This window comes from Hylobates moloch, unplaced genomic scaffold (genome assembly GCF_009828535.3).
Source record: "Hylobates moloch isolate HMO894 unplaced genomic scaffold, HMol_V3 SCAFFOLD_1, whole genome shotgun sequence".
NCBI lineage: Eukaryota > Metazoa > Chordata > Mammalia > Primates > Hylobatidae > Hylobates > Hylobates moloch.
In genome coordinates this window covers 30,328,069-30,346,506 of record NW_026652276.1, presented here as the reverse complement: position 1 = coordinate 30,346,506, position 18,438 = coordinate 30,328,069, and the positions used below count along the sequence as shown (strand labels likewise).

Below are 18,438 nucleotides of genomic sequence, written 5' to 3'. Positions count from 1 at the left end.
GTTCTTGAAATATTTTCCTTTTCGACATAAGCAGTTCCTGGGCCAACTGATTTCCATGTCATGACTCTAATGTGACTTAATTCGATGAGCAAACTTGTCCAACGACTTTCTCAAAAGGATGTCAGTATTTTCTTCTTGTGATTTATTTCTGGCAATATTATAGTGCAGCAATTTTTAGTAAAACACATTTTCCCTAGAGGTATTTCATCACCATCACCGGGAATATGTGAATATTTTTACAAAATAGTTAATGAGAAAAGGGATATAACAGAAATTAACTAAAAGTGAATTTCATATAAGAGTAGGATGTAAACTTTCCTTTGGTTGTACAATGACTTTATAAAATGAATTTTAAAATTTGTTATGATAACATTATCAGGAATTAGGCAGTTTAGGTGAATAAAAATAATTCCTAGATTTTTCTTTATTTCATATCCGCTGTGAAAACACTAAAAGTCATATTATGTCTATTTATAGGGATTTTAGTAAATCACAGAACAATATTGAAAGCCATATAAATGCACATTTTGATGAGCAAAATAGTCCATAATAATAAAGCAAATACATACAAATAAAGGCCCCATGAAAAAACTTACCCAAGGATGACGATAATATAAATATGAGTATAATAAATGCAAATAGAACAAATTCACTATGTTTATAATATCCATTAGCTTTCTAATATGTAGAATGTTAATAAGTGAAAATGATATGAAAATATATCTAAAAGTCATGACAATATTAAGATGTTAAAACTAAAACATATGTGAATTTTACAGAAAACAAACTGATTTGGATCTGGTATAATGGATAGTAAGCATACTAGAAATGGGTATATTGTCAGAGCAAAGAAAAGCTAGAACACTTTGGTAAATGCTATCTTTCTTAAAAGACATACCTGATGCTTTCATACATTCAGCTGTTGTGGACAACAGCTACCTGAAATGTACTTTTACATCTCCTTTTTGGACACCATATTATCTTAAAATTCCTCTCCTCTTTGACCACTCCCCTTTGGAACTTCTTCCCCTGACCCATTTCTCCCTAAAATCTGGCTATGTCCATAGGGTTCAACAATCATTACAGTTCACGTTGAAGACAACGTAAATAAATAAGATATAGTAAATATACAGAGAGACAATTCTATCACATTTGTAGTTATAAACAATGAGAATTTGGCAGTCAGGAGTTAACACTAAGTTATAAAGAACTGGATATTAGGTAGGGACTGTAAAGATGATGGGAGTACCTTATATCCTAAACCAGGAGTGTCCAGTGTTTTGGCTTCCCTGGGCCACATTGGAAGAAGAATTGTCTTGGGCCACACATAAAATACACTAATACAAATGACAGCCGATGAGACAAAAAAAAAAAAAAAAATTGCAAAAAAACTCACAGTGTTTTAAGAAAGTTTACGAATTTGTGGTAGGCCACACTCAAAGCTGTCCTGGGCTGCATATGGCCAATGGGCTGCAGGTTGGGAAAGCTTGTCCTACACAAATGTTAATCCAAGCGCAGCCAGATATTACAAATTGGTTACTTAAGGCATCAGAAAATCGAGAAATATGATATTTTAAAATTAAAAAATGGAGGCGTGTGAATGAAGAATAGAAGCGTAAAGAAGAAAAAGTAATCAAGAAGAGCTTTCAGGAAATCCTGAGACTGGTGGGGCTCAATCAAGCACTTGTCTATTTCACTCTTTTGATGTGAGGCTCAGAGCTTGAAAAAAAAAAAAAAAAAAAAAGCCTGTAAAACCTAATCCTGATTCTACCTGAGGAGTTTGCTAATGGTAACTTCTTATTTCTTCCCAAAAAAGAATACTTCACATCCTTCCAATTTTAACACCTGCTTATGGGTACTTAGGCACGTAATATTGTCTATTACACAGAATCATTTACTGTGCAAGTATGCTCAGTACCATGACTTATTGTACAAGACAAGAGACATGCTGATGTCTTCTTGTAGCACACGGAATAAAACTTACAATGAGTAAATTAGGCAGAGTCTGAATTAAGAATTAGGAATTATTCTTCTAAGTAATGTAAATGTATTCTTCTTATAATGTAAAATCATGTCCAGGTGAAGTCAAAAGATACAAAGTTATAAAAGTAAAATCAAGTTCATATTTAATCTTTAAGTATACTGTAATAAGATAAATAACTTTTTTTCTTTGTTTTTTAAGCATCTCTTAACTATAGTCATGTGACACTTAATGACCGGGATATATTCTGAGCAATGCATCATTAGGTGATTTCATCATTGCGCAGATATCACATAGTGTACCTACACAAACCTGAATGGCGTAGCCTACTTCATACCTAGGCCATATGGTGTAGCCTTTTGCTCCTGGACTACAAACTGCACAGCATGTTACTGTACTGAATATTGTAGGTGAAAGTAATACAATAATAAGCATGTGTGTATCTAAACATATCTAAATGTAGAAAGGGTACAGTAAAAGCATGATATTATAATTTTACAGGAACACCACTGCATATGTCCATCACTAACTGAAATGTCCTTATGAAGTGCATGACTGTATTTGATTGTATTATCATGATAGAAAACCTAATGTCCCAGGCTAACATAACTAAAAATGTCCTGGCAAATCTCAGAAAAAGAAACATACTGATTCCCCATCTCATTTCCATAATAAAGAGACTTAAGGAAATATACCTGTGTCTAATGTTTACTCTTCTTTCATTATATTCCCAAAGGCTTTAAGAACTGAGGCACAATAAACGAATTGATCAATGCAATAATAGAAAATGAAGGTCAAGGCAATATTCTTCCTTATCCCTAATTCTAAGCTACCTCTGGAGTCAATAATCTAGACAGACAACTAAAGGATAGGCTGAATCGTTATAGAAGCATCACATTATTTTTTGGGGCATCATTGATGTTTTTCTCTGGTAGCTACTATAAAAGACAAAGTTATTATTCACCAGTGACCAATTATCTTCTATTCCAGTCACATGAGAAGATTATAATTCTCCTCTCACCAGAGATAAGAGATGGCTTAATTTGGACAATGAAATATAACTAGAGGTGATTATGAGATAACTAGTGCTGAAGTCTCCAGCCTTCTCTCTCTGGTGCCATGACTCACAGACCCCATGTAGAAGTGGAAGTGCCATAAATTAAAAGCATCCCCAAATAGTAGACCATAACAGGGAGGGGAGCTGCCTTAGAACATTTCCCAGATTTCCAGCGTACTTTACAAGATGGCCGGGCGTGGTGGCTCACATCTTTAATCCCAGCACTTTGGGAGGCCTAGGTGGGCAGATCACTTGAGGCCAGCAGTTCAAGACCAACCTGGGCAACATGGTGAAACCCTGTCTCTACAAAAAATATAAAAATTAGCCAGGCATGGTGGCACATGTCTGTAAACCCAGCTACTCAGGAGGCTGAGGCATGAGACTCATTTGTGCCCGGGCAGCAGAGGTTGCAGTGAGCTGAGATCATGCCACTGCACTACAGTCTGGGCGATAGAGTGAGACTCTGTCTCAAAAAAAAAAAAAAAAAAAAGAAAAGAAAACAAGCAAAAAACAACTATGAACCTTACATGAAAAAAAGAACTTAAACTTATTTATGCAAGCTACTGCAATATGGAGGTTATTTGTTACAGCTGCACAACCTTTATTAACCTAAATTTAACAGCTTTTTCACTTTTATAGGAATGTATTTCAAAATCAGTTCCCTTACTATTTTTTCTCTTTTGCTGCCTCTGTAGCCTAAGTTTTGGTCTCCTGAAACTGTCTGATTTCCCAGGCTTGTCTTTCTTCTCATATTTCCTTCTATACCTTTCTGGATAGGACTGTATAAAAGTAATGAAAGTAAAGCAGAGTGAATAAAATTATAAAAAATTAAATAAAATATAGAAGACCAAGTGTGGACAGACAAGGATATAAGTGCAAAGGCCTTCTTTTATTTCCAATCTATCCCTTTCAAGATTACCCTAGATTTCTGTCATTTTTAAGTAGGATTATATTATCTCATTTTACTTATAGCTATCATAGTCCCTGAAAGCATTTTATCCCTATTGCACTGAAGACATTGTTTCCTGGGGGACAAAAGTGAACTGAGATGTATGAGAAATTTGGAGTCAGAACTTCTATAGTTGAGTCACAGTTTCATATCCTACTGACGTGCTGACTTTTGGAGTAACTTTCTAATCATTATTGGTTAAATTTCTTTATATTTTAAAGGGAGAAAGTGATAGCATGCTTCAGATGTAACAGTGTTTGGTAAACATAAGTATATATCAGTTTTTGTCATTGGGGAAATATTCATAGATCCAAAAATGTGATTTCAACAGAATATATCATAAGATCAGGAATGGGATTTCCAAATGGCTTTGATGACTTCTGCCTCAATTTCATCAAAATGCCAGTCTAATGGAGAAGCTTCCAGAACCTCTTGGATATCTTAAATGATACATGACTGTTATCTGGCACACAAAATCATCTCTGACTCTAGTTGCGGTCATTAACATGTGGGCCCAGAAACAGGCAAAAACCTAATATGAATGGTTAAGGGTTGAAAGAAACCAAACCGTAGTGGGAGCAATGTTTGGGCCGCTGGTTGAGCTCAGCCATGCCCGTTTTTCAGACACCATTACTGAAAGACATCGTGTTCTTACCTGCTTAGCACTCAAAGATTACTGATTCTTTAACTATAAATAATTTTAAAAATCAACTTTTAGTTTTAAAAATGTATATTTTTATATACCATCTCAAGTTTTTTGAGGAACAATGAATAAACAAACTGCAAAAACCCACAAATTAGGAGAAATTAATGAATGAGTTATTCACTAGCATAATTTTATGCAACAGGAGGCATCGTGAAGAGGAGAAAAAGCACGGAACTGATAAGCATACTGAGACTGGATGGTAAAATTGTGATTCCAAAGGTCTCAATACTACAGAACAATTCATTTAACTACATTGAGCAATTCATTTAACAACCCTGAGGTTATTTCCTCATTGGAAAAATGGGAATAATACCTACAATACAATAAAATAACATGTAGGTGAAAATACCTAGCACAGAACTAGCTCACAAAAGGCCCTCAGTAACGTGTGTCAAATCATGAATATAAATATGATCCAAGATGATCAGATTACTTCAGACTTGATTCATAGGTAAAGTAGTCATTGAACTTTTTTCACACCTGAAAACTAATAAAGGCATACTGAAGGGACAGTTATTAAAGTCTTTCCTTAGTGAAGGTTAGACTTTGCTACAGATGGTAAGCAAACATCAAGTTTTCATACACGGGATTTTTTTCATGAAATTAGAAAAAAATATGGTGTCTTATTATGCTACATCTAAGCAGATTAGTTTTTTGTCTATAGGATTAGGTGAACTAAAAGTATTAGTTCATAAATATATTTGATTTTTCTGAAAAGTCACAATTGCAAGAAAGGCCAAAATATTATTACTTGAATGTATTTTCATTATACAGTATACAATAGATGAAGAAAAGATAATGCGAAAAAATTAAAATACGCAAATAATGCAACTTCTTAATTTTTGAGAAATAATTTTGAATATTAATGTTTGAATTTGCTAATATTTAAAAACCTATCAATATGTATGCTCATGAAGCCTGGCACAAAGTAGGTACTAAATAATATTTGCTGAATAAATGAATATGATGTTTCTTAAAGCCTTGTTCAAACTAAAAAAGGTTAAGAGAAAGAAATAGGAAATTATATGTGTGAAGAAAAAAAGCTAATCTAGAAAATTGTAATAAGAAATTTATAGGAAATATCAGTGCAGTGGCACCTGTAGTGATTCACAAATGAAACATTAGGCAAGTTTTGGCAGTTGCTCAAAATTTTTTGAAAAGTGTTTCTGTAAATCTATGTCTAATACATATTATGATTGGATCTAGAGGCCTATGATGATTCCCAGCCTATTCAGATGAGAGGGCCAAATCTTTGATTATTTTAATTATACATTTTGAAAAGTTTCAGTCTTTCAGAAAGAGACTTTTTCATTCCATGATTAATAGTCAAGAAGTTACTTAAATATGTTCGTTTTTAAAGACTCATATAGATATCTCAACCTGCCTTAACAAGCCTTTACAGAAATTCACTTCCCTGTGTTTCATGACATTCTTTACAGAATTTATATTTCTCACCCTGTCAATTAATTGTATTTTTCATGACTGTCCATACTGGAGAAAGAAAATAGCTGCATATGCCCTTTGCATACTTACTTGGAGATCATTACATATTAAATTGCCTTTTACACTTTGGTTCTTCGCGGCAAACAACACCACTTCTTTTTCTCAGAGGTCTAATTTTCCAAGCTAATCATCCTTGTGGTAGTCCTCTGAACTGGCCAACTTTTCCACATCTTTCTTTAGATAAAGTTCCAGAACAGCTCATTGGGGCCTAATGGAAGTTTGGAGGGCTCAATGATATATATATTTTTTCTAAGCTAATTAAGTGCTGAATAAGCATTCTGGTATAAAAATTAATACTATTTAAATTTCCAATGAAATCGTACAGAGCAATGTGAAGCTCTTGTCTACACGCAAATGTTGGTCTCAAATTATCCACTGAGAGAGGATTCAATAACACAGGTAAACTGGAAATTTGTCTAAAGAAGGATGAAAATGATACTTAGGAATGAAAAATTTATACTGATCTCATTATAAGAAAAACTCGGCCGGGCACAGTGGCTCACGCCTGTAATCCCAGCACTTTGGGAGGCCGAGGCGGGTGGATCACGAAGTCAGGAGATCGAGACCACGGTGAAACCTTGTCGCTACTAAAAATACAAAAAATTAGCTGGGCGCGGTGGCAGGTGCCTGTAGTCCCAGCTACTCGGGAGGCTGAGGCAGGAGAATGGCGTGAACCCGGGAGGCGGAGCCTGCAGTGAGCCGAGATCGCGCCACTGCACTCCAGCCTGGGCGACAGCGAGACTCCATCTCAAAAAAAAAAAAAAAAAAAAAAGAAAAACTCAAATGATGGAAACTAAAGAGAGGTCTAAAAAATAATTATAATTTTCTCTCTGAGGCTAACTTCAAACTATGTAAATGAGGCCTCATCCATGAGAACTTTCCTAATCCTATTACTCCTCCTTGGATTCTCATAGCTCAATTCTTCCCTCTGCCATAGTATTTATTGCACTGCTTTAGATTTTAGTTTATGAGTGCTTGTCTCCTTCCTTCCACTGTCTTTCACACTGCCACAATAGTTAAAGGATTAAATGCATATAAAAATGTGTGATAGCTTTCCTCAAATACAACATGAACTTTTACATTTGCATGTTTATATGTTTCTTCTTTCCAGATTATTCTTCAAAGCATAGCTCAAGCATCACTTCTCTATAGCCTATCTTGATGTCTCAATTTCCATCCCAAAGACAGAATTAGTTTTTCCTTCATTTGTGTTTCTATAACAATTTATAAATATTTTTATTATGTTAGTGATTATGCTTCAATCTAATTATTCTTTTCTATACTGTGCAATAGTCCAGGACTACTCCATATCTTATAATTCCATTTAACTATTTTATCTGGAGAATAAATATGTATGACATCGACTTTTTAACTGTTTTATCTCTACTACTAAACTTTAAGTCTCTTGTAGGTAGATAAACACGTTTTCCCATGGCATCCTATAAGTAGCTATTGAATGGATGAATAAATGATAAAATAATAACAAACATTCATACATGATACTAAATAAGCCAACACACCACAGATATCTTCAGGCTTACCGGTCCATGGCATGTGAGGAGGCCATCTTCCATCTTCTCACACTGGGGGTCACACTCCACACAGATGGAGCCATTCTCAAACTCCCGAAATTCACTGTGAAAACATCAGCCACATGAGGAGGTGTAAGCAAACAAGCTGTCAACTTAACAAATGAAGTAACATCTGCTAAAAGTCCTATTGGCAGAGTAAATTCTAAAGTTTGTTTCTCTATGTGCCAGCAGCCTCAGAAACATTAAGTTTTCCATTAGGAGAAAAGATAAACTGCAGCCAGATGGCTCTCCCTGCCCTCCGTTGAGTTCAATGTTAGACTCATTCTGGAAACCTCTCTCCTGCAAGACATATTCCAGCAGTCTCAAAAAAAAAAAAAAAAATGCTACAAAGTATAACTCTTCTGATGACACAGTAAAACCATTTTTACCTTTTTAAATAAGGCTGTGCCTGTTTTGTCTTTATATACAATTTTACTCTTGGAGAAGCTTTTATTTCTAAACTCTGAAAGAACTATTGTATTTTTCTTGTTGCTAAGTTACATGAGTGTTCCCAATCCTTGTCCTTCAAATCCCAAGACTCTTCAATTTATTTTTGGTGAAACTTCAAAAACTACTTTGATTCCTCTTCTCCTTTTAAAATATCTGCCTTGGAGAATTAGAGAAAATATCTTTTTATGGTAGATTTCATTTTCTTATATTATTGATCTAATATCACAACATCTTTTTGCAGTCTAAATTCTTTTTGAAGTAATTCTATATGGTATACAATAAAAGAAACACTTTAATGGTAACATCCTAAAACTATCTAATTGAAATCTCCTGGGATGGTGGTCATCCCTTCTTATATCCTTACATTTTTCTGGCTATTTGTTTATCACGTTATCGACTTATGAATTTTACAATCAATGTCTATGGCAAAATTTTTATATCAATAATTAGATATCAGTCACTATGTTAAACCACCCCATCCCACTAAAATACAGGAGGATAAAGTACTGAGTACAGACAATTTAAAATGCCATTTACAAACCATTAATAAAATTTGACTATGTTTAGCTGCTTTATTATTTTGTGCCTTTGTGTCCTGTGTTACTACTCCACACCAATAGCATTACAGATATGACAATTTTTGATTCATTAGGTGATACATTAAAATATATTTTTACCTAAAGTGAAGCATTCACCTTTTTCTCATTTGAATACTTTAAAGACTTAATAAATGAAAGAAGTACAATGATGAGCTATGTTTTCTGTTGGTTAGTTTAAGACTACATCCATTCCAAGGCAAAATAATTAAGTTTGGTTTTCCAAATGAATAGCATAAATAGATGGCTTAATTATGCATGAAATGCACATATATTTAGTTACATGGATTATGCATTTTATAAAGTGAGATAGTAGTTTGTTATGGATCAAATCTTTTATAAACTTTCTTAATTTTAAAATCACAATTACATAAAGACAGGTAATCTTTTGCATGCTTCACTGACAAAAACCACACAAAGTACTCAACAAAGGAAACCTGCAGAATATAAAAGTCAAAATGAGTTGGTATGGGAGGGTAGTAAAATTATAAAGATAATCAAAAGCATTGTTTGCATAACAAAATTATGACAATTATAGCACGACTTGAGATAATCCACTGGTTTTGGATAATAGTTTCTTGGGTGATTAAAAGTTGATGGTACTAAATAAAGGTCATAGTTTTCATATTACTAGAACAAGGGTCACCTTTTTCTAATTCTTCTTCTCCAAAACCCGCTTCCCCACATGCAGAGTTGAGGAATAAAATGTATGTCATAAAACAATCATGGAGACAGCCTATTGCCCTTTTCTTCCATAGACTTCCATTTGACAGGCTTCTGATTTTCCTGCTCTCAGAAAAGATCCTACTGGCAATCTCTATTACTTCTTCTGCCCTTTATTGTGACTTTCTCCATAATTTCTCTTTTTCTTTCCTGTCCTCTAGTGATTCTATTGTGATTTTGCCAGAGTTACCCTTTCACTTGAATCAGATTTAACAATTTATAGTCTATTAAGTATGAGCTTTGCATACGGAGCTTTGTTTCACTTGGTTTTGCTATGAAACATTTCTCACAGTTTTGTTGTATGTGTTACCTTAGCAAGTCCTGTGATCAAGAGTGAATACTCTGGGATCTAGTTTTTCTAAATTTAAACCCCAGGACTGACACTAATATTTCTAGGCCTTAAATACCTCAACTTCCTTAAGCCTCATTTTTCAAAATATCCTCTGTAAAAGGAAAAAATAAGATTTCATTGAGAAGCTGCAATTATAAAATGTAAAAACACTTAGAGCTTAGACTGTTTCCCTCTTTGATGTTTCTGTGTTGTTCTTAAACTTTCACAAGAGTTTAAGCATGTTGACAGATATGGGAGGTACTAAAGTTCCATTGCAGTTACCTATCTTTTTCATTTTTATTGCTTGAGCATTGTAATTAAGAGTTGTTGAAATACAGTGATTTATATGACATGGATTTGAATGCTAATCAGCCAGTAATCAACTGATTTTCATTTTTCCCTTCAAAAAGTCCTCTTTTTAGGATTTCTTCTCTTATGAAGCAACATTTTTTAACATATATATTTAATATATTATATATATATAACAAATAGGCTCCCTGGATTTTGGTAAATGTCATATTTATATTTGATTACTTTCAGTAGTTTTAAAAATGGCCACTTTATTTAACCATATAATCAACTCAGATAAATAGATGAAAAAGAAAATAATGATAATATTTATGGTAGAAACTCCAACAAGATCTTATGCATTTTCTCATTTGATAATCACAACTGTCCTATAAAGTTAACACCATTATTATTCCCAATTTTAATATAAGAAAACCAATTCAGAATGATTAGATCTTTTGCCCAAGTTTGGATGTTTCAACTAGGAAGTAATGAAGTTGGGATATAAACTTGTTCTTCCTCAAAGGCTATCATAACCATCAGCCAATGTTGAAAGAAACTAGCCCATACCACAAGATGGAAGGTGGGCAATCCATCATTGGGCAGGCAAGAATTGCACTAGTCTTTTACAAGATACATACGTTGATCATCTTTCAAACTAGTCCCATGCTTATGGTTTCCTGGGGTGCCATAATTACTGCAAAATACATTAAAAACTAAGTTAATTTAACAGGTTTGATTTCATGATGTAAATATGAAATATGCTAAATATAAAAAACAGTGTGGTAATCACTGTTTCTTCAGGAAACCTGTATTTTTCCTTTGGTTAGCTTTCATTGTTTTGCAGAAATGAGACAGAAACTTGTGTATACATCCACATGTTTATAAATTTCATATTTCTGAAAAGCTAAAAACTGTAATATTAAATAAAAACAATGGTGTTCTGGGAAAAAAACAAACAAACAAAAAATCAAGATGAAAAATCAGATACCTTACATTCCAGCATTGGCTTGAGTCCTATATAGTGTTGTGAGTTTAGCCCATACTTAATTAAACCAGTTCCGTATATTTATAAGATGCTGCTATTACACAAAATGATTTCTATAATTAATTTCCTCTTAAGAAGTGCACATATATATTCAATAAAGTTTTAACATAATATTCACTTAATGAAATTAGTCTATTGTATTTCATTTTAATTTATTAGTCTATTGTGTTTTGTTTCATTTATCCATTGCTGAACACAAAAGAAAGCATATTTTGACTGAGGTATTTTATGTTCATAATATTGGGAACAAGCATAAACATGATTCAACGAGACAAGCAGCAAATAATTTCCTATTCGTTTTCAAATTACAAGCCAAAGTTACCTCGCAAAATTAAATGCTAAAATTTTTCTGAAAAATGATTAAATTCTTATTTAAAATTTTTTACACTTACGCTAATATTAATATTTTCCCTTATATTTAATGGAGGGAATCGGTTTTGGACATCTTGCAAAGAAGAGACATGTCAATATCATTATGATCTATATATTTTTATTTTTCTCATGTAAAATGCAAAATTGCTATGTTATTATTGGATATCAGTGGGATAATTCATGAGGCACAAGAAGAAATGAAAGAACTTCAAAACTATACTTTCCAAAGCTATTGAAAATACTTTCAGGCCAGGTGCAGTGGCTCATACCTGTAATCCCAGCACTTTGGGAAGCCGAGGCAGGCAGATCACCTGAGGTCAGGAGTTCGAGACTAGCCTGACCAACATGGAGAAACCCTGTCTCTACTAAAAATACAAAATTAGCCCAGCATGGTGGCGGGCACCTGTAATTCCAGCTACTTGGGAGGCTGAGGCAAGAGAATTGCTTGAACCTGGGAGGTGGAGGTTGTGGTGAGCTGAGATCAGGCCATTGCACTCCGGCCTGGGCAACAGGAGCGAAACTCAGACTCAAAATAAATAAATTAATTAAAAAAACAAAACAAAAAAAGAGGCCAGGCACAGTGGCTTATGCCTGTAATCCCAGCACTTTGGGAGGCCGAGGCGGGTGGATCACAAAGTCAGGAGATCGAGACCATCCTGGCTAACACAGTGAAATCCCGTCTCTACCAAAAATACAAAAAATTAGCCAGGCGTGCTGGTGGGCGCCTGTAGTCCCAGTTACTCGGGAGGCAGAGGCAGGAGAATGGCATGAACCTGGGAGGTGGTGCTTGCAGTGAGCCAAGATTTCGCCACTGCACTCTAGCCGGGCAACAGAGCCAGACTCCATCTCAAAATAAAAATAAAAATAGAAATAAATAAATAAAAGAAAATACTTTTGGTGAGCAACATAAGAAAATTTGACTTAGGAGAAGCACTAAAAATACGTTATCACATTGATGAAGGACAAGAATGATGCATCAAATAGTATGTTATGATAAAGTGATTTCATGAATATATGAAATGTTATGCAACCAGATACTTACTAGGTTCTACTACTGGTAATGTTGTTATTGAAGTACCAGAGAAAATTAAAACTACTTGATTTAAATACAGCTTAGATTACCTAAAACCTGGCAGAACACTTTCAAAACCACTTCAACTAGAAACTACAATGGTAGTTTTTCTATTGGGCTAAGTACTTGTCAAAGACAGAAACAAGCGATTCCTATATACAAATAGACATAAAAGTGAGTAGAAAAAACAAACAAACAAACAAAAAACAAAACAAAACAAACAAGAAAACTTGCACTCCAGATGAAATTTATAGGGAAGTATGAGAGGAAAATAAAAAATATTATTGGGATATGTGGAGAGGAAGATTACTTATAACAATCTCCTTCATAAAGAAAACTAGAATATATTTCTCAATTTGGCTTCAGTGTAAATTGCTATAATTTATTAAGAATTGTCCAAGTATGTTTCTAAAAATGCATATAATAGTAAACTATGTATTTGAACTTGTAATTTCAAATAAAATTATTTCTCCTTAAAAGAATTCGTCTATGTGTTGTCTCCTTTATGCAACAAGAGCTCTCCTTAAAAATCCTGGCCTGCATTTTACCATTTTCTAATAATTTAAAAATCAGAGTTAGGCCAGGTGTGGTGGCTCATGCCTGTAATCCCAGCACTTTGGGAGGCCAAGGCAGGCGGATCACTAGGTCAGGAGATCGAGACCGTCCTGGCTAATGCAGTGAAACTCCGTCTGTACTAAAAAACACAAAAAATTAGCCGGGCGTGGTGGTGGGCTCCTGTAGTCCCAGCTACTCGGGAGGCCAAGGCAGCAGAATGGTGTGAACCCGGGAGGTGGAGCTTGCAGTGAACCGAAATTGCGCCACTGCACTCCAGCCAGGACGACAGAGTGAGACTCCGTCTCAAAAAAAAAAAAAAAAAAAAAAAAAAAAAAAAATCGGCGCTAATCAGTCCTTCAAAGCTCATGAGGTGAAGGCAACCCTAGAAGAAGCCTTACCCATCATAGAGGTTACAAGACTCTATGCAGATCCTTCCTCTACTGAAGCGGCGACACGACAGACATTGGTCTGGCCCAGGTCCCCAACAGCCATCACTGGAACACAGATGGTTGCACACCATTCCTTCCGCAGCTGTGAAACACCAAAATCAAGGGGAAATAAAACAGAGGATTGTGTCAAAACTTAAAATCTTCCTAGGTAATGCTATTTCTAAAGGAGTTCACTTAAAAGAGATCTATGGCAAATGACTTTGGTGGCCTATCCCATCGTCATGCCCCATCCTACCTGCAACTTCTATATTGCAGAGTCCTGGTAGCTGCTTTTGTACAGCAATCTTGCATTTTTCATAAGGTTAAACAAAAGTGAATTGCCTATGTAAAAACTATTGGGAGGACAGGTGATATAAATTATCCATCCAAGCTAAAGAATAAACCACACTTCTCTCAAGCCAATGCTTTGCTCCACTAATACATAAAATATTTTGGCTTCTCAGTTTGAGTGCTTCATGAAGAAATAGAAAAAATAATATTGTCCTGAAACAAAAAAAGTATTAAAAGAGAAAGAAAAAGAATAATTTATGGAGGGTAAGAAGGGGAGAAAGGAATAGAAATAAAACACAAGTTTTTTTTTGTTGTTTTTTGAGACAGAGTCTTGCTTTGTCACTCAGATTGAAGTGCAGTGGCAGGATCTTGGCTCACTGCAACCTCCACCTCCCGGGTTTAAGCAATTCTCCTGCCTCAGCCTCCTGAGTAGCTGGGATTACAGGCGCACACCACCATGCCCAGATAATTTTTGTATTTTTAGTAGAAACAGGGTTTCACCATCTTGGCCAGGCTGGTCTTAAACTCCTGACCTCAAGTGATCCACTCACCTCAACCTCCCAAAGTGCTGGGATTACAGTCATGAGGCACTGCACCAGCCAAAATATGTTTTCTACAGGACCCTGCTGTATTCTGGCTAGGTCTACCTTGCTATTAGTCAAGTCATCACATGTAAGTAAGAAGTTTTAAAAGAATATTCAGCAAATTACAGTGACTATTTATGCAGAAGTGTAGAGATTAAAGTAGTAACAATAGTCTTTGGTGTTATCTCTATGTTATCTCTATTTTTTGTTGCTGTTGATGGCAGAAGGGCCAAATAATTTTTAAATTTCCACTTAAGGCTAACCATCTTTGTTTCCCTTTATACTGAATATCTTTTATTCAGGATATTATTATTTATATTGCATAACATTATTTTAGTGAAGGGAGATTTGATATTGATAAGAAGAGCCATAAATACTTCAAATGTTATTCTGTGTGTCTGAAAGTGATTTGAGGTATTTGAAACACAACTATATGTGGTTTTCATGAAATATTAATAATTCTAAAGAAGATTACAACATCAAAATCAACTTTATCTTTCCATTAGTTACCAACTTTACTTATCATGAGATGTAAAATTTTATGGCAAGAACATTTGTGAGGTGGGTTGGGATGGCACTGAATATGGTAGCGTAATATAAGCAGAGAACTATATCTGAAATCTGTGAAAGTTAACTTCTCTAACATATGCTTGAGAGAGCAAATCGCCCACACCTGTGATCCTGACTAGTTCTGAAACAGTGAAACAAATATTCCAATTCATATTTTCTTGTCCTATATCCTGGGGTTATTAAATAGGCCCCTCTGGTGAACTGTGTAAAAATTTTTTAAAGGCAGACTTAGATCTATCAACAAATCTTGCTACTTCTTGAATAACCTCTTTCAGTATAGTTTAAGAGAGGAATATGTGTGTATGTGTGTCTGCATGCAGCAGTTTTATTGAGGTATACATGGCATACAATATACTGCTCATATATAAAGTATACCATTTGATAAGTGCTGACATCATGAACCACATCTACAATCAAGATAATTAATGTATTCATTATCTCCAAACGATTCCTCATGACTTTATGTAATCCTTGCCTCCTGCACAATCCTCCTTAGACAATCATTGGTCTGCTTTCTGTTACTCACTGTACATTAGTCTGCATTTCCTACAATTTTTAATAAATGAAATTATACAGTATATTTTCTGTTTTTATATGGTTTCTTTCATTTGCATAATTATGTTGAGTTTCATCTATGTTACTGCACGTATCAATAGTTTATTCACTTTTATTACTGAGTATATTCTATTGTATGGATATATGAAATTTATAATCCATCCACCTATTGACAGACATTTAGACTGTTCCATTTTGGATGTTAAAAATAGTAGTCATAGGTTACTGTGAATATATGTGTAAAATTCTTTGTATGGGCATACACTTTCCTGTCCTTTAGATAAATACCCAGGACAGGAATGGCTGGACAATATGGTAGGTATATGGTTAACTATTTAAGAAACTGTCAAATTGTTTTTCAAAGTAGTTGTACCATTTCACGTTCCTACCATCAATGAACGCAACTCAAAATTTAGTTTCCCTACATCTTCACCAACACTTGATGTGGTCAGTTTGTTCAATTTTAAACTATCTAATTTGAATGTAGTAGTTCCTGATAGTGGTTTTGATTCACACTTTCCTAATGATTAAAAATGTTGAATATCTTTCAATGTGCTTATTTTTACATATCTCGTTTGGTCAAGTGCCACCAAATCTTTTGCCCATTTTATATTGTATTGATTGTTTCTTATTAATGAGTAATGAGAGTTTTTCTATATATTCTGCAAGTATTTTCTCCCAATTTTAGCCATGTCTTTCCATTCTTTTAATACTGTCTTTTGAAAGTAGAAGTTTTTCATTTTGATAATTTATCAACTTTTTTTTAATCATACTTTTGACATCATATCTAAAAAGTTTTAGGTGTGTCCAACCCAGGTTCACAAAGGTTTCCTTTGGTATTTTCTTTTATAAGTTTTATAGGTTTCACAATTATCCATATGATTCATTTAGAGTTAATTTGCACATATGGTACTGTATTAGTCACGGTTCTCCAGAAAACCAGAGCCATTAAGAGACTTTATACACATCACACACACACACACACACACACACACACATTTGGCTCACACAAGTATGAAAACTGAGAAGTTTCACCATCTTCCACCTGAAAGCTAGAGACCTATGGAAGTCAGTGGTGCAGTCTCCATCTGAGTCTAAAGGCCTGAGGTCAGAGAGGACTGATGATATAAATTCTGGTCCAAGTCCAAAGGCCTAAGAACCAGAAGCATCAATGATGTAAGTTCCATTCCAAGAGTAGGAGAAAGAGCAATGTTCTAGCTCAAGTAACCAAGCAGAGAGAGTGAATTCTCCCTTCTTTCAACTTTTTATTTTATTTGGACCCTTAGTGTACCAGATGATGCCCACCCACACTGGTGAGGGCAATCTGTTTCATTTAGTATACCAATTCAAATGCTAACCTCATTTAGAAACATCCTCACAGACATGTCCAGAAATGATATTTAAAAAAATATCTGGTCACCCCATGCCCCGGTTAGGTTGATATATAAAATGAACTATCACAGGTACTATGTAAGGATCTATTCAGTTTTTGTATATGGATATTCAATATTTCCCGTATCATTTGTTGAAAAGATATCCTTTCTGTATGAAATTTGCATATTTATAAGAAATAAGTTGTTCATACATTTCTGGTTCTCTACTCTCTTCCGTCTATTTCTCTCTCATAGCATTTTTCCATAATTTTACTTTAAATGTACTTGTGCTTTTATATTTGAAATCCATGTCTTGTAAGCAGCAATCATTGAGCTTTGTTTTTCTTTATTCCAATCTGATAATCTCTGCCTTTAATTAGGGTGTTTAAACCATTTACATTTAATGTAATAATTGAAATAATTAAGTTGAAATAATTTATCTTTGTTTTTTTTTCCTGTTGGTCCATTCTGTTCTCTTCCTCCTTTTCTTCTTTTCTCTTATGTTTCAGATAAATTGATTATTAAAATGATTTTATTTTATTTCTATTTATATTTTTCTGCATATGTGGCTTATGAGCTCTATAACTTTTGATTTGCTATTTTGTCTTTTGGGTTTATAATATAAATATTTTAAATTAAATATTTTATTCTGAAATAATTGTATATGAATGTGTAGTTGTAAGTAATGATACAGAGAGATACCGTGTTATAGACACCCCGTTTTATCTCATAAGATCTTAAAAAGTTTATAGTACAGTAACACAACTGGACATTGGCATTGATATAGGCAAAATACAGATTTCCTCATAGCAAGAATCCTTAATTTTTTACTTGTATCTTCACACTGACTTGTCTCCCACCTTCCCTTTAAACTTACCCATTAGAGCTCCATTGCTGCAACCTCTAATCTCTTCTCCATTACTATAATTTGGTAATTTTAAAATTTATATAAATGGAATCATGCAGTATGTAATTTTTTTATAATTGGCATTTTTGTCAATTAGAATACGTATGCAGAGATTCATCCAGGTTGTTGTGTTTATTGTTTGTTTCTTTTTATTGATCATAGTATTTCATAGTATGGGTTCCTACAATTTGTTTAACTATTTACTCATAAAAGGATATTTGGGTTGTTTCCAGTTTGGAGCTACACAATTAGGGCTACTATAAACATTTGTGTATATGATTTTGCATAAATATAATTTTCATTTTTCTGTAATAAATTCTCGGGAGTTAATTGGTGAGTTATATGGTAGTAACATTTTTTTTAGGTTTTTTTTTTTAAGAAAGTAGCAAACTATTTTCTAGAGTGATTGTACCATTTTACATTCTCACCAACAATGTATTCATTATTACATTTCTCTGCATCTTCTCCCACATTTGATTTCATTACTCTTTTTATTTTAGTCATTCTGATAGGTGTAGTAATATCTCA

At 34.1% G+C, this 18,438-nt stretch overlaps 1 protein-coding gene across 7 annotated transcripts in view; it reads right to left on the bottom strand.

The window, feature by feature from the left end:
* ERBB4 (erb-b2 receptor tyrosine kinase 4) overlaps window positions 1-18,438 on the bottom strand; it is a 1,173,590-nt gene that overhangs the window by 291,116 nt on the left and 864,036 nt on the right. For all 7 annotated transcript variants that reach the window (XM_058438803.1, XM_032754659.2, XM_058438808.1 and 4 more), the window contains 2 exons: window positions 13,601-13,733; window positions 7,738-7,831 (listed from right to left, as the gene is read on the bottom strand). In XM_058438803.1, the coding sequence (XP_058294786.1) occupies window positions 7,738-7,831; window positions 13,601-13,733 (227 nt within the window). The remainder of the gene's footprint in view (window positions 1-7,737; window positions 7,832-13,600; window positions 13,734-18,438) is intronic.